This window comes from Centruroides sculpturatus, unplaced genomic scaffold, assembly GCF_000671375.1.
Source record: "Centruroides sculpturatus isolate CEXI.00-Female unplaced genomic scaffold, Cexi_2.0 scaffold82, whole genome shotgun sequence".
Taxonomy (NCBI): Eukaryota; Metazoa; Arthropoda; class Arachnida; order Scorpiones; family Buthidae; genus Centruroides; species Centruroides sculpturatus.
Genome location: NW_019384498.1, coordinates 209,471 through 234,518, shown reverse-complemented (window position 1 = coordinate 234,518; position 25,048 = coordinate 209,471). Strand labels below are relative to the sequence as shown.

Here is a 25,048-nt window from a genome sequence, read left to right as displayed (position 1 = left end):
TATATAATGCAACAGATCAATAAATGTTGCTCAGTTGTTCAATAGTAGTGAGGATACCATTTTGCGTGATTAGTGATTATGCTACGGACTTTTGATGGTGGGGTGTGTTACCGTTATTATTATTATCTCTCAACAATATCCCCACGTATTGTTTGAAAAAAGTGTTTTATTGTTAGCAAGGAAAAGGACATAGCTAGTTTCTCCAGATTTTCTCTACCAACGGTATTCAGTATTTTTATTAATTTTTTACTGACAAGACTATGTCTTGTTTTTAAATCGTACTGCTTGCTGTGTTACCATGTTAGAGGTATGAAGGAGTACATGTCAGAAGTTGCAATTTGGCACAAAGTATTAGGTGCCCAAATCATGCGCACATAAAAAAACCAGACTTGTAGGTACTCGGGGGACCAAGAACCAAGTCAAAATAAAATTCAAATTGGCGACCCTCTCTACAAACAGGCAGTGCGAGATTTGCGCATGCGTTGCTCATTGGAAAGTTGGAAATGTCACGGGTGTATGCTACTGAAAAAAGGTTGGGAATTGTTGATTTAATGTTATCATAATAAGCATATCCCAAAACATCCCAGTTAAAACACATTTACAGAACTTCACTTACTGTAATCAGAGTTTCATTTAGAGTTATCATTTTATTAACTCCAGCTAAAAGAGTATTTGTAATTGTGTTTTGTACTATCAGTATCAACAAATGACTGCTATATTACAGTTATTATTATCAGTTATATTTATTAGTCATAACTAATGCTTCAAATGAACAGACTTTTTTGCTTTAATCATTATTTCATATAAAAACATACCTTTGAACACTTTTCCAGCATTATTTTTCTTTAACAACAAACATTTTCAGCTCCCTTGATAAACTTACCTCCTTTTGTCATTAAAAAAAAACATTGCTGGAAAAGTGCTCAGAAGTGTGTTTTTTTTTAATGCAATTTAAAATCTCTTTCAGCTTTGATTCTATTAATCATTACTTATTTTTACCATAATAGTTAAAATCTTTGACATTTCTTACTTTAATTATATGTTAACTGTTGTCAAAGACAGTACTGAAAAAACATCAGACAGACAATACTGAATGAATTACTATTAATTAATAATAATAATAATTAATAAATCTTCAAGTTACACATATTTTAATTGCTTTAATTTGTTCTTTTAATCTCAGAATCAATAAAACAAGAATACCACTAATTGCAGTCTTACTTAACTTCCAATTAATGCTACCAGTCAATTATTATCAATAGCATGGCAAGTTCTAAAGTTATTAAATTAAGCAGATTTTACAGTACTTGATTTAAAATATATATATATATTTTAAATTTTAAATTAAAATTTTAAAATATTAATAACTGACACAGTCAAATTTTAGTTTATTCATTTTAATTTAGAAAAAATTTATATCTCACCTTAGTTGGAACTTTTGCAATAAGAATAAACAAACGACATGCAGAAAATGCCTATAAGAATAAATTGAAGAATTAAAAATTTATTTTTAATAAACAAATAAATATGATTATTTCACAATGAAGTACAGTGATGCATCATACTTTGAATTTAATTCATTCCAGGACATTTGAACTCTGAATTGTTCAAACTCTGAATCAATTTTTCCCATCAAAAATAATGTGAATTAATTCATTCCCAGACCCAGGGTTGGATTTTTTGGGGCCTAGGGCTTAGGGCTAAGTCCAATGGAGCCCCACTATACAAATAATACTATAAATTATATTTATTATTATATTATTAATATTAACTATTTTTTACTATATGATAAGTGCTCATTGTTAATGAAATAATATTAAAAATTTATGATAATATTTCAATTTTTGTGAATCATTGACACTTCAAAGCCTAGGGCTTAAGCCCTATTTGTCCCTATGTAGATCCACCCTTGCCCAGACCCTAAAACAATATGTACAGTACATTGATAGCTTAAAACAGCAAATATACATTATTTAAGGTAAGAATAACACAATTAAATGCCCTGATAATAAATTAAAACACAAAAACAATAAATAAAGCATGTAAATACAATATGATAAAATAAAAATTGCATTAATTGGTTGCACACTGTTGACTTTAGCATTTAGCCACCAGATCCACCACACGTGTACAGCTTTCATGCTTTGAGATAATTTCCTTATTAACCTCAATCATTGATGTTACAATCTTTCTCTTAGAATTTGTTACTTCCACATACTTATTAACCATGGTATCTGATAAATATAGAGTAAGTTGAACAAAAGTTTTTGCATAATTTTATCAGCAGTTCTTATGTAACCTAGATGTGTGATTTAATTATAACAGTTGTGAAATTTAACACGTTATTGCTAATGTGAAATTGTATTCTTTGTTTATAAACTTATTTTTAAGAACAACTTTTTACTTCACATTTTATTTGAATAAAATCAAGTTGTAATGTCTTCAGATAAAAATCATATCAGACATATTATGCTTTATAAGTTCAGAAAGAATAGAATGCCTTACAAACAGTAAAAAAATTGTAATGTGAATGGGGAAGATGCTCCTAAACTTTGAACATATTAAATGTGGTTTAAAAAGTTGAATTTGGAAATTTTTGAACTAAAGGATACAAAACATACAGGGCAACCAAAAGCTGTCAACAAAGAAAAATTGCAGAAAGAGATTGTTGAAAATTAACAAGTAACACACAATATATATAACCAAACACATCAAAAATAAAGAGGAAAAAAAACACTGAAAGCATATGAGCATAACATGAGAATGAGAGACAAGTTGGGTGCACAACATATACAACATTTACATTTTGAGTTTTTTTTTCACTGCACAGGCAGTTCAAAATTTGAAGCATTGCTCAAACTCTGAAGTGTTTGAAATTAGAGCTGTTCAAAGTATGAGGTACCACTGTATATTTAAATTCAATTATTGACAAGACTATGTCTTGTTTATAAAATCGTACTGCCATTTTATGTTATCAGCATAGAGGTATGACGGAGTACATGTCAAGAGTTGATATTTGGCACAGAGTATTAGGTGCCAAAATCATTTGCGCATAAAAAAAAATCCAGACTCGTAGGTAGTCAGGGGACCGAGAATCGAGTCAAAATAAAATACAAAATGGTGACCCTCTTCTACAAACAGGCAAAACCCCACCAAAGTCAGGTAGGGGAGAGTACCACCCACAGTCATTCTAAGAAGTGAACTCTGACCTTAGAACCGAACACATAGTTTCTTCTAGGTTAAATAAAATTTGTAATCTAATTTTGTAAATTTGGGAGTGCTTCAAATATGACATTAAAATGGTTTTATGTTGTTACAAGTGGATTTTTTTTTAATATTATCTAGTACAGTAAAATCGTGGAACCGATAAAAATTTGACGTTATATTAGGGTTGTCGTTACATTTGATGATGTTATAATCAGGTTAAACTGTATAGTGTTTGTGCAAAATAAAAAAATAATTTCAGACGATACAATAACCACAATTATTTTTTTCAAAAATCGAAAATTTTTGTTACGCATGTTGTACACAAAATAAAACAACAATTTGCAAATCAATTAATAATACTGTGGAACATTAAAATTAAATCACACAAATAATTAAATAGTCCTACTTTATAATTTTCTGTGTAACACTAAACTGATAAATTAATGTAAAAATTTTTTAAATTAAAAGAATGTTTTAATTTAAGCACTTTTCATCATCATATGATAGCAAATCTAATACATAATCGAGACGGGTTGATGATAATGATAATGATAATAATAATAAGCGCAGAGCCCAAACGGTTAGGAGATGAAAGTTGAAAGTTGGTACACAGTTAGGGTACGTTAGGAGAACGCACACTAAGAAGGGATTTTTCGAAATTCCTCCCCACGGGGGAGAGGGACAGAGTTAAGGCTTAACACTTCCATCAACAATTGTTACTTAACACTTCCATCAACAATGGAAGTGTTAAGTAACAATGGAAGTGTCAATAATGAAAATGCTACGTAACAATGGAATTGTTAAGAGAAAGCAACGTGCAATACGCAGATGCAGTTTTTTTCGTTTTTGCGGGAAATCGAACATATTTTTAGACCCATCTAAAAATTCTCTGATTAGTCTGGAAACAAGGGGACCCAATTCTTGCATTCTGTGAAAATGGGTAAGGTTTACTGTAACGTAATAATCTTTATCTTAGTTATCGTTACTTTTGCCCGAGCAACGCTGCGCCCACCTGCTAGTACAATTATAAACTTGATGTAATATATTGATTAATAGAAATAAAATTGAAGTTAATGCCATGAATGATCTATTTTAGTACAAGGTGCTAATTACAGGATTTTTTGACATTTAAAAACAAGATTTATTTACAATGATGACAAAGAAATGTACAAAGTTTCTGCAAAATAGTAAACTTTTTTAGAATAGTTGACTGATTCTTTCACTATTATTATTGTTATGTTGTTTTGAAAATATAAACATATTTTTATAATGATTTTTAAAATACATTTTCTTGTGCAATTGAAAAAGACTGCCCATACAGGCAATACTGTACAAGATAGTTGTTTTTCTTGAAAATGCTTCTGTACATTTGAACTTTATACTTGAGTAATTGCTACTTTTTTAATAAAAAAGTTGTTTCTTGTCATCTATTTAATATAGAAGTATCAATATAATAAAACATTTGGAAATAAATGTTTAAATTAAGTTATTATTATAAATCTTTTGTTAGAAACTATTTGTATTGAAAGTACAGTAGTGACTGCACAAGTTTTAATCAATTACGTACCTCAAAGATTGTTACCACTGTGAAATTAACATCAAAAACGATTACATAATTAACTTTAATCCGGTGTTGGGTAGTGTGGATTTGCAAGTTTTAATCTTAAGGCTAAATGCAATTTAGGCTACAGAATAACAAAATAATAAGTTACATATGTTGCCCAAGTATAAATCTTTGGGATAAACTGCTTAATGAGTTAACCAGTCAATATAAAATTTATTCTGCAGATTAGTGAAGAAACAAGATGTCTGACCAGCTCTGTTCTGGTGTAAATACCATTTTTAAAAATTATTAAAATTAAGCTTATCCTAATAGTGGCAAAATATTTTTAAGATTAAAACTTACAACATTATGTAGTGATTCTAAGTTTCAAGAATTGATTTCAATTAAAGATACTACAATTTTACATTAATTGTCAAAGTTAAGTAAATCATACTGAATATGACAATGATTAATCATTTCTCATTATGAAGTACATGTATCTACCATATTTTAATATTATCTACCAAATCCACTAATCCACATATATTTTTGTCTAATCTTGAATTTGTCCCATGTTTTCGCTTACTCATTTTTTGCTCCTCCATTTTAATTGTTGTTTTTGGTAATGTGACTTTGCAGGATTTTTTGCTAACTGACTGACAGCTATTTGTTGAGTACTACTTATTCATCTGATTTAGTGACAAGGTTACATTTATTCTACAGATTTATACGTTAAATGGTAACTCATGCAACTGACCCTAATATAATTAATTAGATATTTTATTTTTTTAATTTTTAAAATGCTTTTTATTCTTAGATACTATATATACATACATACATAAAAGCATGAATTAATTTGATTAAAACTATAAATTGGCCAAAAACAAAATAAACTTACCAAGACACGATTTTCAGTTTTGTCAGGCTTTGTTTCCATTCTCACTAAACACTTTAATGATATTTTTACATTTCTGCCCAAAACATTTCGGATGCTCTCTATAAACAGATAAATAAATTTTTATATTCTGATTTATTTTTATTAATTCAAAATACTAAATGTAAATGTAATGTATGTTTTAAAATTTAACTTTAATCAATCAAACATTATGAGTGAATTCTTATTAGGCTACTATGAAGCTAACTAATTAATCAGATTATAGTCTGATAAGAATCCAGCTATAACATTTGATTAAAAATATTTATTGGATTATTTGTATATCTAATTAAACTTTTATCTCTCTGCTGTAAAATAAATCAAAAAATTAATTCAATGCTCTTATCTAAAATGTAAATTCTTATTTAAGGCAAAAAAATAAGAACTTGAAATTGTTTTCTTAAAAAGATGATTAATTTCTTATACATTTTTAAATCACATATAATCATTAAAAATGTCATCTTAATCATCTTACTACGAGGGCTGTTCGGAAAGTTTGCGGCCTCAAATAGAACAACAAACAAAATAATGTTAAAACTTTTTTTATTTTTCAATATAGGCTCCTTTGTTAGCAATGCATTTATTCCAGTGATGTTCTAGCTTTTTTATGCCATCACAATAGGTCGATTTGTCAAGGTGTGCAAAATACTCGTTCACTTCAGAGATGACTTCGTCATTTGAGTGGAATCTCTTTCCAGCCAAGAATTTTTTTAGGTTTGGAAAAAGGTGGAAGTCACTGGGGGCCAAATCAGGTGAGTACGGTGGATGTGGAACTAATTGGAAGCGAAGTTCGTTTATCTTTTGTTCAGTGATTCTGGCGGAATGTGCAGGTGCATTATCGTGGTGGAACAGAACTTTTTTCTTCTTCAAGTGTGGCCTCTTTTCTTCGATTTCTTTCTTCAGTTTTTCCAAAAGTTCACAGTAATAGACAGCATTAATGGTCTTTCCTCTTTCTAGGTAGTCAATAAAGATGATGCCTTTAGCATCCCAAAAAACCGAGGCCATCACTTTACCCGCTGATGGAACTGTCTTTGCCTTCTTTGGTGGTGGCGAACTGTGGTGTTTCCATTGCTTCGACTGTTCTTTTGTTTCAGGAGTGTAGTAATGGATCCACGTTTCGTCAGTAGTCACAAACCGACGCAAGAAATCCTGTGGGTTTTTCTGGTAGAAGTCCAAACACTCCTTTGACATCAAAGTGCGAACACGTTTTTGCTCGGCGGTCAGCAGATGCGGCACCCACCTTGCTGAGACCTTCGTCATACCCAAATCTTCGGTTAGGATGTGGTGCACTCGGTCGACAGAGATGCCTGTTGTCTCAGCTATCTCACGCGTTTTCAAACGGCGATCTGCTAATACCAAATCGTGAACTTTGTCGATGTTTTCTTCAGTGACAGCAGTTGACGGCCGTCCGCTGCGAGGGTCATCTTCCACACTCTCTCTGCCAGATTTAAAAAGGGCTGTCCATTTTTTCACAGTGGTGTACGAAGGAGCAGACTCTCCCAAAACTTCATCCATGTCAGCTTTGATTTGAGATGGGGTCAACCCTTTTTTCGTCAGGTATTTTATGACCGCACGAGTCTCCGTCTTCTACATTTTTGACAAAGCATGTGCACACTGACTATCTGCTAAGCTGTCGTGACAAAACTTTTTGACAAATCAAGCGGAAATTGGTATCGTATCTCTAGCACAGATGGCTGAATTATTCCCGCCAAAAATTAAATTGATCGCAGCGCCAATTTATTCCAATCATTTAAAAAGATACTGTTTTTTCATATTCTATTTAAAAAAATGAATGTATAGAAATTATAAATTTAAATAACTTGCAAGATAATTTCCAATTATAAATAATATCTATTACTTTATGCCATTGACATTTACAAGGTGTTACAGTAAGTTTTGTTTTATTGACAAATAATAATACAAAAACATTTGAATATAAAATAATTTATTTTTTCTTTTAATTATTATTATAGTTTAATTTTTATTTATCTATTATTAAATGTAAAATAAATTGTTTACATTTAATAGTACATATTTACTGTTTATCTTTATTCTATGTTTAATAGCATTTCTAGTTTTGTCTTTACTTATTTATTACTGATGTTATAACAATAAGAAACAATTCATTTTTATGCTACCAATAATAATTTGCATTTGTTAAGTTATATGGAATCTCTAAAAAATAAGTGCACAAGAAAATATAAAACAAACCTGAAACCAGTTGCAAATATAAAAAAATAACCTTTTCTTCTTTCCAGCAAAATGTTTATTAATGGAACAAATCCTTTTAGTGTAGACCTATAAATCAGGCTGAAAACATTTGTTCAATTAATATAATAAACATTTCGCTGGAAAGAAGAAATGGTTGTTTTTTTTATATTTAAAAATAGGTGTTCTTTATTTTTAAAATTTTGAGATTGTTACTATAAAAAACACAATGAGCAAACTGGATAATATATATAAATATAAATAAAATATGCTCAACATCATATCAATGCAGCAAAACTTATTACTAACATTTTTGACTATTTTAAATAATCTTCATCAAGCCCTAATCAAACAGAACATTACAAGCATCAAAAGAATGCAAATCAAATGTATAAAAGAATTACTTTTACAATTCAAAAATTAGTAATGTTAAATAAATGTGAACAACATTAGAATGTTACAATTTTCAAACAAATATTCATGTAACAGACTATAAAATTTAAAAACAAACAAAATATCTATAAGTGTACACAAACATAAACTACCTAAATAAAAGGAAAAAGAAAAATATGGAAAATATAAAATATAACCCTACTTCACTGTCTGTAACCGGTGTTCTTCTTCTCCAATGCAGAGGAACCCTTCTCTCTAGTTAGGGAATGTCAAAACATTATTTTCAGACATTAGATATGTTCTCTGCACCCTTGAATTGATACAACTAGATCTCCTGGTAGACTTATAGATTTCCAAAAGCTTCATTCCTTTTATTCTAAGTAGTTCTGTACAGGATAACTTAACTTTGCTCCTTGCAAATTAATACACACTGAAGAGGAAAAGCCATAAGCAGCTAGAGCAGTGGTGTTAAATCCTTTTCTAATAGACCAGTCAAGCTCCTTTAATCTTGTACTCAGAGAATATGAAATGACACCTAAATACAAATATCTAAATATCTACAAACCTGATTTTTAGATTAAAGCCATACAATTGCCAGATTACATCATGCTATATAGCCTTATGTAATCTGGCAATCATTTTGCTTTTACATCCATGTATTCTAATTCAGTTCCAAAACAGAGATCTCTAAATTCTTATCCAAATTCCAGGAATTTTGATGAATACTTTGAAATTTTGATGCATAAAATACACATATACATGAGCATCTGCAGAGATGGGAAAATAGGGCACTTGTCTGCCCCTAGAATTATAAAAAATTTCATAAATTATAATTATAATAAACAACTCCACACCTTCTGTACTCTTTCCAACAAAAATTTTTAATAGGATAAATGTTTTTGGCCTCTTTAAGGGGTCTCCTGCATCAGGTTTTCAAACTATTCTAAAATCAAATGTTCTACAGCACATTGCAAATTGGAATGCACTGTAGAACATTTTGCTTCATTTTATTTTCATGTTTACAGTGCTTTATGATGGCATTTTTGAATGTACTTGTTTCTTTTGTTATATCTCATATCCTTTGTATTAATGACTGGAATGCTGGCAGTTTATACATAATAGGATTATAATCAAATTTAGCAAGAGATGGTTCCTAATGCCTGCCTCTAGTATATAACAGGATTCTTAGAACTAAAAGGATTGTAGATGGGGCTGAAGGTATCCTTCCTGTATAAACAAATTACATTCTTATCACAGTTCTTAATTACCTACTTATCTGATTCCTGTTCTTTTTTCAGTCTCAATCCCATGCTTAGTTCAGAAGTCTTGCAAATTTGGTAATCCACTTTTTAACCTTCCATATCATCAGTATATTATCTGCATATCTGCCCATAACCTTAATATCACACAGAATTCTTTTACAATTTTTCTATTTTTTTAACTACCTATTCCACTACTGGTTCCACTGTATAGGTACACTTTTTATCTGTCTGTAGAACTCCAACAGAACATGAGATACACACCTCATGCAATAAATCCACCATATCTAATTCACAAGTATTTTTTGATTACATTGATCCATTTTCACATTTCAAAAATTAAGAGATCATTAAAATGACTCCTTTATCATGTCTAACCTCTATAATTTTGGTTGCAAGTTTCTTAATTCCTTACACATCCATCTTCATTTTAAGAAATCACATTAATTCTTTTTACAGATTATAAATAATTTATATTATTTACAGAAATTTGTACCCATCTGTAAAATTAATTTTTTTAATAGCATCATAAAAGAACTTTATTGAAATTCCTAATATGCAGATATATAATTTCAAATGCTTCTGAATACAACAGTTAACTAAATAAAATAACTAAATTACAAGTTATTTTTACAATGTAATTCAATTTATTTATTAAATAATTTCCATTAAAGATAGATACTGATGTTGTCATAGCATACTGATTAGAATTAAATTATTTACTCTGCACTATGTCAAATTACTTGATAAATAAATTAAATTGTACAGCAAAAATAGCCTGTAATTTTCATCTGTTTATTTGGTTGTTATACATATTGGACAAAAAAGATTCTTTTACATATGCTTTTTAATATTATTGCTCATCTTCAGGTAGATAATTGTCAAAATACAAAATACTCATTGGGATTTTGTGTGTATAGATTTGGACTCCTATAAAAATTTTTACCGTCTCTTTTGACTGGTTCTAAAATTTTATAGTCATCATATATATAAATTATTTCTCAAATGACAGTAACTATATACTTGTATCCCTTTTTTAGTCAAATTATTCAATCATGTTGGCAATTTTGATTTCTGCTGTAAAGCTTATATCTTCTGAATTGCATCTTAATCCTAAATTTTGATTTATCTCCTATTAAAGATTTATTGTTTATATTATATAACAACATTACAACATTAATTTTAACAGTTTATGATGTAATGTTGTTATATAATATTGTTTTCTACAAAATTGTTAATATCATATACAGTAAGACCCTGCTTAACGCTGATTCGATATTTTACCGCAATCTGCTTGAAGTCTAAAAAAAAGCTCAAAATTTATGCTGATTTAAATTATTGCAGCATTTCATTGCTTCATATATAATACGATTATTCGCAAACACAAACCAATCAGCAAACGGTGGCAAAAAGTTGTACTTTCTTTAAATCTATGTTTGTTTGGTGCAATTTTGGAAAAAATATATCATCATGGATACAATAGGAAATATCGACTTCATTTGACAAGAATTAGCCGATAAATGCATGAACGAAGTGTGGAAGAAGTTATGGCTGAAAGTATCCAAAAATTCTCAACGAGAAGAGCCCATCGCTGTATCGTTAGGTTGACCAAATTGTCAACATAATCAATACAGCAGGACTAGGAGATGGATATTGAGGAGTGGCTGTTGATTTCTGGCGAGACAACCAACAACCAGCTTCAAGAACTGGCAGAACAAGGAATTCATGTAGAACTGGAAAATACAGATTCTGAAAATGAAGAACCCAAAGAATTTCTCTACAGATTATTTTAGTAAAAGTTTGGTAATGATAACTGAAATTGTTGATCAAATTGTAGGGAATGATCCAAATTTTGAAAGGAGTGCAAAAGCAAGACGAGGCATTTGGATGCGATCTTCCATTACCGACATTTGTTTAAGGAAAGAAAAAAGCAACAAATGAAACTTCATGATTTTATTGCATAAAAACAACAATTTCAGAAAAGTCAGGACCTTCGTCACAAAAAATGAACTTTACATTTCTGCATGCGTATGTTTGTGTGTTATTTAACATATATTATTATGCAAATTAATATAAAAATAACTTAAAATTGAAGTAAAATCTGTTTATTTTTGGTCACATGTTCACCTATCCCTATTTACTATATGTTAAAATGACCTTGTTTAACGCTGTTTCGCTTAGCGCTTTGTCGTCTTTGGAACGCATCCGCATCCCCCATGTTAAGTGGAGTCTTACTGTATTATCATATATAATATCCAAATAGGACATTGTTGATTATGAAATAATTAGTGCTGGACCAAATATTTAGTATTATTTGTTATTTAGGTATATTCAGTCAAAGTAAATATTCAGTTTTCAGCTAAATTCAATAACTGGAGCAAATACTTCCTCAAAGCTGAACTATATGAGTTCGAAAAAATTTTCCCTCTTTTCAAACTCATCCTAATGTTTGATCTTATTTAAACATCGTAATGTTTGATCATATTTAAACATATTACGGGGAATGCATACACATACAGTATTTGAAATCTCTTACCATTTAATTATGTTTGAATTTTAAGATCCAGCCTGTTTTGAATTATAAATAAAAATCCCGAAGATGAGCTCATAAGGGAATTCGTTATGAAAATGTTCGTTGCTGAAGTGCTAATCATATTTTATATTAATACTGTCTATCAGCATTATTCTTTTTTACTTGAAATATTACTAGAAGTAATATTTCAAGTAAAAAGTTTTTCTAAAGTTTGTCCTCCTTTTACTGATGGTATAATAAGTCTAGCAAAAAAGAAAAGCTACCTTAGCACTCATATAATTGAACATAGGATCAGACAAGAAGCATATCACACAATTACTAGAAGTACTTTCAACAAATTATAGATTGTCTTCTTCAGGTATAGAATAATAAAATCTTAATGAAACCTTACAATTTAAAATATATGTTAACATGTTAATGTGTTTAAAATATGCATTAATTTGCCGTTTGGAACACATTAATATATATTTTAAATTGTAAGATTCCATTATTCTATGCCCAAAGAAGACAATCTATAATTTGTTGAAAATACAGTAGAGCGTCGATTTTCCGAATCAATTGGGGACTGGGGTTGTCTGGATAACTGATATTTTGGATAACTGATTTACGTAGAAAAAATAGTTTAACGTATCCGATGACGAAAATTTTCTCCGTTGCGTGTCGCTTCGCGTTGAATTTTCGTCGATGTTAAGCCTAACAAAGACTATTGTATCGTTAAAAATTATTTTTTTATTTTGTACAAACAAAATAAATATATTGAAAAATATAAAAATAATAAAAAATTATACTTCAGATGTTAATTTAGTATCAAAAACGTAAAATATTTGAGTAGCCCAAGACATAGCCAAAGATTGAAGCGACACAGCACTGTCGAAAATTTAAGTTTGCCGACTGGAATTCTTTCGGATGATTGACTTTTGGAAAATCGACGCTCTACTGTACTTGTAGTAATATTTAAAGTAAAAAATAATAACACTGACATACAGTATTAATATTTTTCTTATAAATGCTAAATTATTAAAATTATGTTATTAATCCATAATCATAAATCCACATGGCTTTGAAAAAAATTATTTTTTATTATTCATTAACAAATTCTATATAATCCATGTACTAAAGTATATTTATTAAATTTATCTCTTAATAAATATCCTGAACTTTATAAAATATTAATAAACTGGAAGAAAAATCAGAAAGTGTTTTGTTATGCAATCAAAATTATTAAAATGAAAAATGATAAATATTACCATTTAAATATTTATCACTTTGTATACTTTGTAAATTTTTGGAAAAATTTTGTGTAAACNGAAAATTTAAATTTGCCGACTGGAATTCTTTCGGATGATTGACTTTTGGAAAATCGACGCTCTACTGTACTTGTAGTAATATTTAAAGTAAAAAATAATAACACTGACATACAGTATTAATATTTTTCTTATAAATGCTAAATTATTAAAATTATGTTATTAATCCATAATCATAAATCCACATGGCTTTGAAAAAAATTATTTTTTATTATCATTAACAAATTCTATATAATCCATGTACTAAAGTATATTTATTAAATTTATCTCTTAATAAATATCCTGAACTGTATAAAATATTAATAAACTGGAAGAAAAATCAGAAAGTGTTTTGTTATGCAATAAAAATTATTAAATTAAAAAATGATAAATATTACCATTTAAATTATTTATCATTTTGGGATTGTAAATTTTTGAAAAAATTTTGTATGAGCTTGGGAGAAATTTTGGGTGTTGAAAATATTCTGTATCCCTTTTCATAAGTTGTATTGCACCACATTAGCATCTTGCTGCCTACAGATGGCTACACTTAGCCAAGCACATTGTCAGGAAAAAATCAACAAGGAAGTCAAGAAAGCAAATTCCCTGACTTTTCCTAACTTTTTGATAATTTTTAACAAATTCCCTGACATTCCATGACTTTTTCTGAACACTAATAAAAAATCCCTGACTTTCCAGGTGTGTAGGAACCCTGAATAAAATAAAATGAAAAGATTTAAAAATAGCTATTTATTCCTTTTAAAACTAAATATAATTTTAACAAATGATGTTGAGCAAATATTATTTATTAATAATCACAATTCAAAAGTGAAAACTTGTAATGAAGGATTTGCATTCATAGGAAGTAAGCAATTTTGTTAATTGTCATAAATATCTCCAGCTTTGCTGAACATACTATATGTTCACTAAATATACTACTTTGTAGAACTGCCAAAACATGTCAGATTTTATTTTTTTACTTTTCATCATGATGATAATTTTTATGAATAAAAACATAGCAATTATCCCTCATACAACATGACATTCCTACAACATGGTTTCATTCTGATATAATTTTAGAATTGGGAAAATTTCCCATAAAACACAATGTTTTTATAACACAGTTCGAGAATTTGAGATGTCCCCATATACAAAATACCACAATTTTTAAGTGTAAAGATAGCCATTCAATGTTTTTCACTCAAGCAAGTAAGCAAGCATGCATGTTGTCTCATATTTGAAAATTTCAAAATTCTAAAATCCGTGGGCATTGTTTTGTGCCTTTCGTCCAGTTTTCTTTAATGAGAATTGATTGTACAATTTTTCTTCTTCCTTCTCATAGCTTTCTATTCTAGCTTTCCTATAAACTAGATGTTGCAGCCATTGGTGATAGTGATCTAAATGAACCTGAAAGACTGTTGCTGTGTTTTGTTTTTATAGATTAAATTAAGTTACTACATAAAAAAATTACATTTTTAAAGATGTTTTAGACAATTACAGGCAAATGAAAATATCAAATGTTATGAAAACAGATGTTTACTGATGAAAACTTCAGTTTAAGATCAACAGAAAAACTCAGATGATGACAATATTTTGTCAGAAAAAAAAAACATTGTTGTTTAACAATGTTTAGCAGTGAAGAAAAAAACTTAATATTTATTTGAAATACTTTTGCTTGTGATTGCCATCTCTAAATAAATACATTTCTCTTAATTATGGAAAAGAACAGTATACTTTTGATAACTTTTGGAACCTAACTCTATGTTTTGTACTAGTCCTTTGTTTCATTTAGCATGGATTTGCTTAACACAGTTCTTTTTCAGAACCTAACTACCGTGTTATACAGGAGATATCTGTACATAATTTTTATTATTGAATAAAAGATGCTACTTTCCACCTTACTCTATGCCTGTGATTTCAAAGTAGGTACTACAACCCTGTTGGGAGTAGAAGACTCAAGAAGGCTTGGGAAAACAAGGGGATAAAAATTCATTTTGAAGCAAAAAAATAAACTGTAGTTTATTTTTTGCTTCAAAATGAATTTTTAATTTAATGAATTTTTAATTTTTATCCTCTTGTCTTCTAGTGTTCCCTAATACTCTCTTGTAAAATTAGTTTTTGAGACATATGACTTTACACATGTATGATAAAAAAAAAACGTTTCTCATCATAAACATGAAAAAACACACAAGCTGAAATCATATGAATTGAGCAAACTATTTGGAGATATTAATCAATTCATTAAAAAATTATTAGTAAAATATGTACTTGTTTATAAAACCGTCACAAACTTTAAGCTCAGTAAGAGCATGATCTTAATGATATATAAAAAAAAATATGTAGGAGATGATGAGGTAAGATGACATAATTAAAGTTTTTTTCTTTAAATAAAACAAATACTGGCAGGATAAACTGTATTCTTTTCCTAGTCTGGAAACTTTAAGAGCTCCCATCCAAGATGGTATCATATTCACTAATGGGCAAAGTGGCCAGGCAGATGTGTGTTTTTACCTCAAAAAATACTCTGGGACATGCTACATTGGCTAGTGGATCTAGAGATAACATCAGCGTTATCTGGACCTCTAGATCCACCAACCAATGTAGCATATCCCAGATTATTTTCACTTGAAGTGAAGTCCCTTACGGTTAGTGGCATTGAAACTATACCTCCAAATTTGTATCACCTTGTATGACACAAGCAGTCAACTTAAATTGGATATAAAAATTTTATATATATTAATTATTAAACCAAATATACCAGTTATTATACACTTTTGTTCAATTATTTTAATATTTTTTATATACTGTAAAATTATTATTATGACTAAATTGTGTGTGTATCATCTAAAAATTATTTCCATACTATTTCAATACAATTGGATTTAAAAAAAAAAATCACTAGTACACACAAAACCAATATCCAGCAAGAAAAAATGAAACTACATGAAAGCAAATGTTTTCATCTGTTCAACATTTGCTTTCACATTGTTTTATATTTTCTTGCTGGATATTGGTTCTATGTGTAGTGCTTATTTACTCTTTCTCAGTTTTGAGTAGTTGAATTTTTTAAAATTCATATTTCATTCATAAATTAAAACAGTCAAAATTATTTATCATTTCACCCCTTTTTGTAGAAAAACAGTTGTAAGTGTATTAAAAAAAATTAATATATTAACTGCATTCAGTAATAATTAATCATAGTTTAAATAAAAATGTTATTGAGTATTGGGGCATTTAATACTGAAATGTAATTTAGCAGAAAAACTAATGTATAATACTATATAAATTATATAACTTATTACTTTATTTTTAAGTTTATCACATTTGATATAAATCACTTCCAATGTTATTTTATTTCAGAATAGTTTCCAATATAAAGTAACAAGAAGAGATCTGGAATTCATATCCAGTTTACTTCTTTCTTTATTTTTCTTAGCATAACTGAAAATTCTGATCTTTTATAACAAACATCTGTAAATACTAATGTTTACTAATGTAATAATATCAAAACAAATGACACATGAAATAAACAAAAACATTACTTATACAAACTTGCATATTTTGGTAGAAGTTACTTTTAGACAATTTATATATAGATGTATATCTGCATAAATTACTTAAAAGTAACTTCCAACCATATTTCTTTTCCTTGAGAATTATTTACTTTTTAAAAATAAAACAGATAATGATAAGTAGTATAGACCTGTAACAAGGGTGGCGAACCTGTGACACATAACATATTGTTTATTACAATATTTTAGATATTTATTGTGTTTACTGCCATATGTCTGGTTCCTTCTCATCTTGATGTGATAAAACCTTGTCCCTTTTCATTGTTGCAGTAAACTGATATGCTATTCATTTCATGTGGACATAACATATCATACAATTTCAATTTATCATTTGTCTTTTTCAATCATCCTATTGGTTTATCACCCAATTATATTTTTTTTCCACTCAGCCTTTTTACATTTATTTTAATTAAACCATATTCATTTAATTTCTTTAAATATCATCACTTCAAGTCTAAAACTTTGGCACACAAAAATATCTTTAAAGCTAAGTATGCTTACTACACAGGATGCGAGCACAAAAAGGTTTACCATCTCCGACCTATACCGCAAACATACTTTAACCCACAATTATAGTCAAATAAAACAGGATTTAAATTTATTAATATGTATATATTATCACATTCCATAGAAATTCATAAAGGGTTTACTCAAATTAAATCTATTATAATAATAAAATACAGATCAATTAAAAAGACTAAATCAAAAATTAAGAAACTTAAAATTTATAATAAATTTCAACTATTTTAATTTTATATTTCATCTACTGTGTTTACATTAATATCTTTCAGATATTAATTATAATTATGTTTATCATTGCATAAATATTTCAAACTAATTAGATATATAATATATAAAAAGTTTTGAAATTTTCATCATATAATCATATTCTTAATATTTTCCAAGGATCTATACTTATAATTTTAAAAAATGGTATGTATATATGTATATATAACACCTACAATCTATTAATTATAAACGTGCATACATATATACCTACATATACATATATTTTATATATGTGCGTGTATATATGCATCTATTTACATACATACACACATATTATTAATATTTTAATTATTAAAAGTGAAAATGATTAACAAACCATGGAGCTCCATGGAGGTGATAATTTTAGTTGACATTATTTCGATTGAATTTTTTATTTCAACATGACGTTATTTGGCTTTAGAATTTTGACTCATAGATTTTATATTTAAATAACTTCTTCGAATACTGCCACACTTTACATTTTGTCTAAAGCATGTAAACTTGAGGGAGTGCCCAGCTGCGCCATTTTACAAGTGCGGTCCTGTAATATTATAAAAATAAATTTTTAAATCTAAATGAAGCATTTTTTTAAATTACGATATTAAAATATGCTATTTTTATGTAATTTAATTCATCTTCCACAAAATTTCGATTATTACATTTAAAGCGCCTAAACTCTCTTGACGTTAAATTTTGACAAATTAAAGATGGCGAATAATAGCGTGATGTTGATTTCTCGATTTCGTTTCTTATCGTTTATACCTAGAATTAATATTTCTATTCACAGTGAGATATTTGTATTTTACATCTATTAATTAATAATATAATCGAATTTTAATGTATGTTTTTACACATGTTTATTTTTTAACATCGGTGGACACCTGGTGGAGGAAGCTTTAATTAATTACATTTACGTGGAAAGTTATTGATACATTAGCTTGTTTAGGAATTTATTCTTTTAATACTGAAATTTTCTATTGATGTTTATAAAACGACATAAGTTTAATTATAATTTTTGAGTTTGATACACGACTTCATTGAATAAAACAATTTTGATTTTATGATATATTTTTAGAATTGTTCTTATTAGTTTGGGTTTTCAAGATTATATGTAATGCTTTAATTGTAGATTACATATATTTGTTTTTATAAATTAATAAACTTTCTCATTAACAAACTTTTATGTTAATGGGATGCCAGTTGTAACTTTAATCTGATGTGCAATACAGTCATCCACGTTGCCCTGCCAAGACTATTGCATTTAACTATTTAGCCCGTGAGACTGTGCTGGCTTGGAGTGGTCAACTTGCACTTGACTGTTCGTGGAGTACTTGGTGTTATACAGTTTTAGAGGGAATGTGGGGCTTGCCCCCACCTGGGCGCTGAGGTGCGAGCATGACTACATGTGAAGCATGTAGAATAGGCAGTATAGTGATACGTGTTAAAAACTGACCTTTGGAGGCAAATATCTTGCAAAGGGTCAATTCTGGGAATGGTGCGAAACCTCTCGTTAGGAGCTTGAATCTTACCCGATGCTGTACATATCAGCTGGTGTCTCAACAGAAAAGTACCATGTTTACTCTAAGCTGCATACATGTATGGACATACACTGATTTCTAAATTGATTAAATGATTTCATAATTTGTAAATTTGTATTTATTATATATTTATTTCAATTTGTTATATTTGTAATATATGTATACTATTCCTTTAAAATTATTTTTGCACATTCAATTTTGAACACTGCAATTTCAAATTTGTTTTTCTGAGATATAAAGAATCCTGAAGATGATCTATGAAGGGGACTGAAAACATTTGCTGAAAAATTAATCTTACTGTTAAATTTATTGTTACAGCAGAATGCAAAGTCTTTCTTTACATATGGCATTTCGATCCTTATTGTATTTTAATTTTGACAAGAAAAGTGGATAAAAATCAGCAATGAAGCAGATAATTGACAAAACCACTGACTGCCCTTCTAAAAATGGGTAGTTAATAAATATATAAACTGCAATAAAAGAGTACAAAACTGTAAGCTAAACACATGGGATTAATTAATCCCTTGTGCTCAGCTATAAGTGATTACATCTTTAATTGAAGCTGTGATAGGGTGTAAAGATTTTTTAAAAAATTGTTTTTTGAATAATAAGATTTAGATGTCAAGAAAACTGATATACGATTAAGAAAATTGTTCAGATTTTTTCATTATATTAAAACTTGAAAATAATTTAAAATTAAATGAAACAAAAATAATTACTATTACAATTATAGATCATTTTGCAATACTAATTTTGCTTATAAAAACCATATCCCATACTTTTTGCCTTATAAGATGCACTATTATATTGGACAGTATATTTTTCACACAAATTTTTTGGTGGAAAAAGTATTTTTTACAGTATAAGATGCATTTGGCTTGTAGGACACATCCTAATTTTCAGATAATCATAAGGTGGAAAATACAGTAATTAATGATTATAAGTTTCTTTATCTAATATGCTAAATGAAAAGGAGGACAATGAAAATTTTTTAAGTTTTAAAATAGTTTAGAAGTTATTTATGGCTTAATCTTTTTCAGACCTTAACGAATTCATCTTCAGAAGATTTGAATATTTGAGCTAATAAATATTCAGAATAGACACATTATTATTTTAAACATATATTATTTATTTATAAAATAGAATTAAAGTTTGATGATAGATGAAATTATTTTATCTCAGTTATTTTTTTTAANAACACTTTTTATTTTAAGTTCTTTATATTTGACATAAATCAGGTCCAGTGTTACTTTATTTTAGAATATTTTCCAAAATAAAGTAAGAAGAGATCTGGAACTTATATCTAGTTTGCATGTTTTTTCTTTCTTTATTTTTCTTAGCATAATTGAAACAAATTTTTAGCAGTTATATCTGGAAACGGATGGAAACCTATTTCACTTGAGGTTATAGAAATTATGGATACATTCATAAAGTCAAATGAGTTAAATGAATTACTAATGAGTTAATCATAAAGTAGTAATTCAGCTATTAAAATATTTTTTTGTTTTCAATTTTTGAACTAGTGTCATGTTATATCAATAATTTTAATTTAATGTAGCTTCTCAAATCGTAGATTTGTATTAATCTTCAAAACAACCAAATCTTAATTAACATTTTTGATTCTTATTTATATAAAAACATAATTAAATGTTATAGAATTAAGTGAATGGGTCAAAACTAATAATTAAATTCACATGCAATTAAAGCATTAAACTATTTTAGTATTTCAAACCATGTTTTTTGTAAGCTGCCAAAATAAATTTATACTTGCAAAAAGATCTATATTTCATTGTTGCGTAAATTTAAAATAATTTCAGAAGCTACATTTTAATAACAATTATACATAAATTGTACAATAATTTTTTCTATAATTATGACATGTTGAAGTACAGGGTAATCCAGAAGTCAGTTTATTTGAAAAATTCACTGAAATATTGATCATGGGGTTTCATCCAGAAGTGTCAGAATTAGTTTCAATTATGTTCACCAGGTACACTTTGATCCGCAACACCATAAAGAACTGCATCATATAAAATGTCAATATGGCAGATATCATTGTCAAGCAAAGCCTGAAGACAAGTAATGATGATATGGACAACATGAAACTGCATTTCTGAAGGTAACATTGATACCTCTCAACATATATTCTTATAGCATTGCTAATGATGTTGGGAAATCTCTATAAACCTGTGATTTCAGATAGCCCATAACCAAAAATCACAGGGCATCAGGTCTGGAGACCTAGGTAGCCATTCATTCTGAAAGTGACTGCTTATCACTTGATTTTCTCCAAATAATGATAGTAACAGTTGCTTCACAGGAGAAATAACATGGGGTGGTGCTTCATCCTGCATGAATGTCATGACATCCAATACTTACTGTTCCTCCAGGTTAGCATAATGCTGACCTGTGATAGCGAGTTTCGAAAGCAGACACCTCTGTGACATCATTTGTGGTAAAGTATCACATGATGGACATAGTTGGAACTAATTTTGACACTTTCTGGGAAAAACTCTGATGATTCTATATATTTCCATGATAATCACATTACCATGCACCAAAAATTCACCAATACTGTATATTGTTTTTAAATGTTAACTGATTTTTGAGTCACCTATATATAGTGATAAAAGAAACTGAAAATTTTTTTAAAACCATTGTGTTAACATGTATAATTCTTTTTTAGCAAAAAATATTATTTTGAATAGACATATCTATAATTAATAGAGTATTATTATTTTTAGGAATAGAATTGTTACTAATTATTTATTAAATTATAGATTGCAGTAAATATTTTAATTCAACTACAACTGAAGATTCTAATATTCATTCACAAACTGCTACTAATGAAAAAGATGAAGATGATATTAAAATTTCAATTCTTGATGCTGGATTAGAATTTGTTTCACAACATGGTTGGAGTAGAGATGCTTTAGCTGCAGGTATTGCCAGTTTTGTTTTTAAATAATTTACAAAACTTTTAATTATTGATTTTAATTAATTGGCTTGTTACTTGTTATTTTTAATTTGTAGTCATTTTAATATGTTAATGTAAAAAACTTCATATTGATCAATACAAACTAATTTTTTTTCTAGAATGGAAAGTTAATTAATATAGTCTCTGTAAAAAATGTAAATTGGTTTAAAAATTTCTCGCAATGATATCATAAATTAAAACAAATACCAATAGTTCATTAAGAAATGGCTGACAGTAATTTACATAGTAAGAATTTCTTAATATAACTATTTCTTAATGAACTATTCATTTTAATTTATGGTATCATTGCCGGAACACTTCTCTTAACCAATTTACATTTTTTTTTTTTTTACAGAGGCTTAGCCTCAAATAAAAGGTTGTCTCTATAAGTGGAGATTTATACTTTTTTTTGTTTGTCAATGAGGACTGTGAAATGACAGATTGTGAAGACAAAATGTTTTTGTATTCTTCAATATATTTTTTACTTTTTCTAATTATTTTCTACAGGTCTCTTTAATTATCTTCTCTTTAGCTTCTGTTTGAATTTTTAAATAATTACTCTTCTTATCTCTTAATTTTTCAACTTGTAACTTAAGCTTGCCTTTGTTTTTTTAATAATATTCTCTCAATACTCTTCAATCCTCTTGAGTTTGAATTTACTCATCAAGTTTTATATTATTAGTGTATATGCTTCTTCTAGACAAATCTGATGCTAAGAAAAATAAAAAAAAGAATAGAAATAAAGGAACCAAAAGCATCTAAATTCATAGTGAAAACACATTAATAATATGCCTGAATAAAGACTGAATATGACATAAGCAATCATAGGATATACAAATTTTATATAGTACAGTATTACATAAATTATGTAACTCATTATTTTATTTTTAAGTTCTTTATATTTGACATAAATCAGGTCCAGTGTTACTTTATTTTAGAATATTTTCCAAAATAAAGTAAGAAGAGATCTGGAACTTATATCTAGTTTGCATGTTTTTTCTTTCTTTATTTTTCTTAGCATAATTGAAACAAATTTTTAGCAGTTATATCTGGAAACGGATGGAAACCTATTTCACTTGAGGTTATAGAAATTATGGATACATTCATAAAGTCAAATGAGTTAAATGAATTACTAATGAGTTAATCATAAAGTAGTAATTCAGCTATTAAAATATTTTTTTGTTTTCAATTTTTGAACTAGTGTCATGTTATATGTTGTGATTGATATCAAGGGTGTTTTTAAGTCCTGCCAGATTTCAAAGTGCTGTATCATCCAGATGGAATGTTGCATCACCAGGAAATAACTTATAAAATGTTAATTACACTTCAAAGTTTGATGGCAACAGTACAGCTGTTAACACCAGATCTCAAGCTGTGCTCCAGTGACATTCAAACACTCTTGCAGCCATTTCTAGAATCCCAAAATTGTATGTTGACAATGTTTATATGGAATGTACTGAATAACCATGCAAATTCTCTCCTTTAGATGATACAAATTTGCTGGTTTTTCAGCATACACTTTCACTTTAACATCCCCCTACAGTCAGAAATTGCAAGATATCAAATCAGGAGACCTTGCAGACCAAGAAATGGGCCCTCCTATGACCAATTCATTGCTCATCAAGTTGTTTGTCCAGAGATAACATCTCACCTGAAAGATAAAGTGAGGAGTGCAAGATGATGTCCCTCCCACTTTGTTCTTCAGGTGAGATGTTATATGGATGAACAACTTGATGAGTATGATTTAGTTGTAGGGGACCCATTTCTTGGTTGCAAGGTCTCCCAAGTTGACATCCTGTAACTTCTGGCTGTAGGAGGATGTTAAAGTGAAAGTGTATGCTGAAAACCAGTTTGTATCATCTAAAGGAGAGAATTTGTATGGTTATTCAGTACATTCCATATAAACATTGTCAACATACAATTTTGGGATTCTAAAAATGGCTGCAAGAGTGTTTGAATGTCACTGTATACTGTGCATTGCCATCAAACTTTGAAGTGTAATTAACATTTTATAAGTTATTTCCTGGTGATGCAACATTCCATCTGGATGATACAGCACTTTGAAATCTGGCAGGACTTAAAAACACCCTTAATATCAATCACAACATATAACGTGACACTAGTTCAAAAATTGAAAACAAAAAAATATTTTAATAGCTGAATTACTACTTTATGATTAACTCATTAGTAATTCATTTAACTCATTTGACTTTATGAATGTATCCATAATTTCTATAACCTCAAGTGAAATAGGTTTCCATCCGTTTCCAGATATAACTGCTAAAAATTTGTTTCAATTATGCTAAGAAAAATAAAGAAAGAAAAAACATGCAAACTAGATATAAGTTCCAGATCTCTTCTTACTTTATTTTGGAAAATATTCTAAAATAAAGTAACACTGGACCTGATTTATGTCAAATATAAAGAACTTAAAATATAGAGTGTTTGAATGTCACTGGAGCATAGCTTGAGGTCGCTGTAATGCCAATTAAAACTAGGACTATTTTTGTATGTGTAGAAATAAAAGTGAAATGTGTTAGATTTATCACCAGAGTGGAGAAAGTTTAATTATGGTCATTTGGTATATATGTGATTTGTATTGTTACCTAACACAATGACATGCATGCATCTTTTTTCCAAATCTTTTTTATTTTGCAGGTGCTGAGAAAATTGGCTATCCTGGTATTGCTCATGGAATGTTTCCAAATGGTGGAGCAGAACTTGTTCATCATTTTTATTACACTAGTAATCGTGCATTGGAGTCTAAATTGAAAACCTCAGATCTCAGAAACAAGTAAGAAATAATTACTAAAAAATTAATAATTTAAAATGA

General features: G+C 28.5%; 2 protein-coding genes across 3 annotated transcripts in view; one reads left to right on the top strand and one right to left on the bottom strand.

The window, feature by feature from the left end:
* LOC111621989 (F-actin-uncapping protein LRRC16A-like) overlaps positions 1–18,496 on the bottom strand; it is a 197,595-nt gene extending 179,099 nt beyond the window's left edge. Inside the window, exons 1-4 of the mRNA XM_023364280.1 lie at positions 18,360–18,496; positions 18,038–18,241; positions 5,649–5,746; positions 1,425–1,475 (exon numbers count right to left, since the gene is read on the bottom strand). Of these exons, the coding sequence (XP_023220048.1) occupies positions 1,425–1,475; positions 5,649–5,746; positions 18,038–18,074 (186 nt within the window). The 5' untranslated portion in view covers positions 18,075–18,241; positions 18,360–18,496. The remainder of the gene's footprint in view (positions 1–1,424; positions 1,476–5,648; positions 5,747–18,037; positions 18,242–18,359) is intronic.
* LOC111621973 (ubiquinone biosynthesis protein COQ9, mitochondrial-like) overlaps positions 18,398–25,048 on the top strand; it is a 30,918-nt gene continuing 24,267 nt past the window's right edge. The window contains exons 1-3 of one of the 2 annotated variants that reach the window (XM_023364233.1): positions 18,398–18,486; positions 22,019–22,180; positions 24,874–25,009. In XM_023364233.1, the coding sequence (XP_023220001.1) occupies positions 18,408–18,486; positions 22,019–22,180; positions 24,874–25,009 (377 nt within the window). In that variant the 5' untranslated portion in view covers positions 18,398–18,407. Of the gene's footprint in view, positions 18,487–18,622; positions 19,297–22,018; positions 22,181–24,873; positions 25,010–25,048 lie in introns of those variants that run through there. The other variant, XM_023364234.1, reaches the window with a different exon arrangement.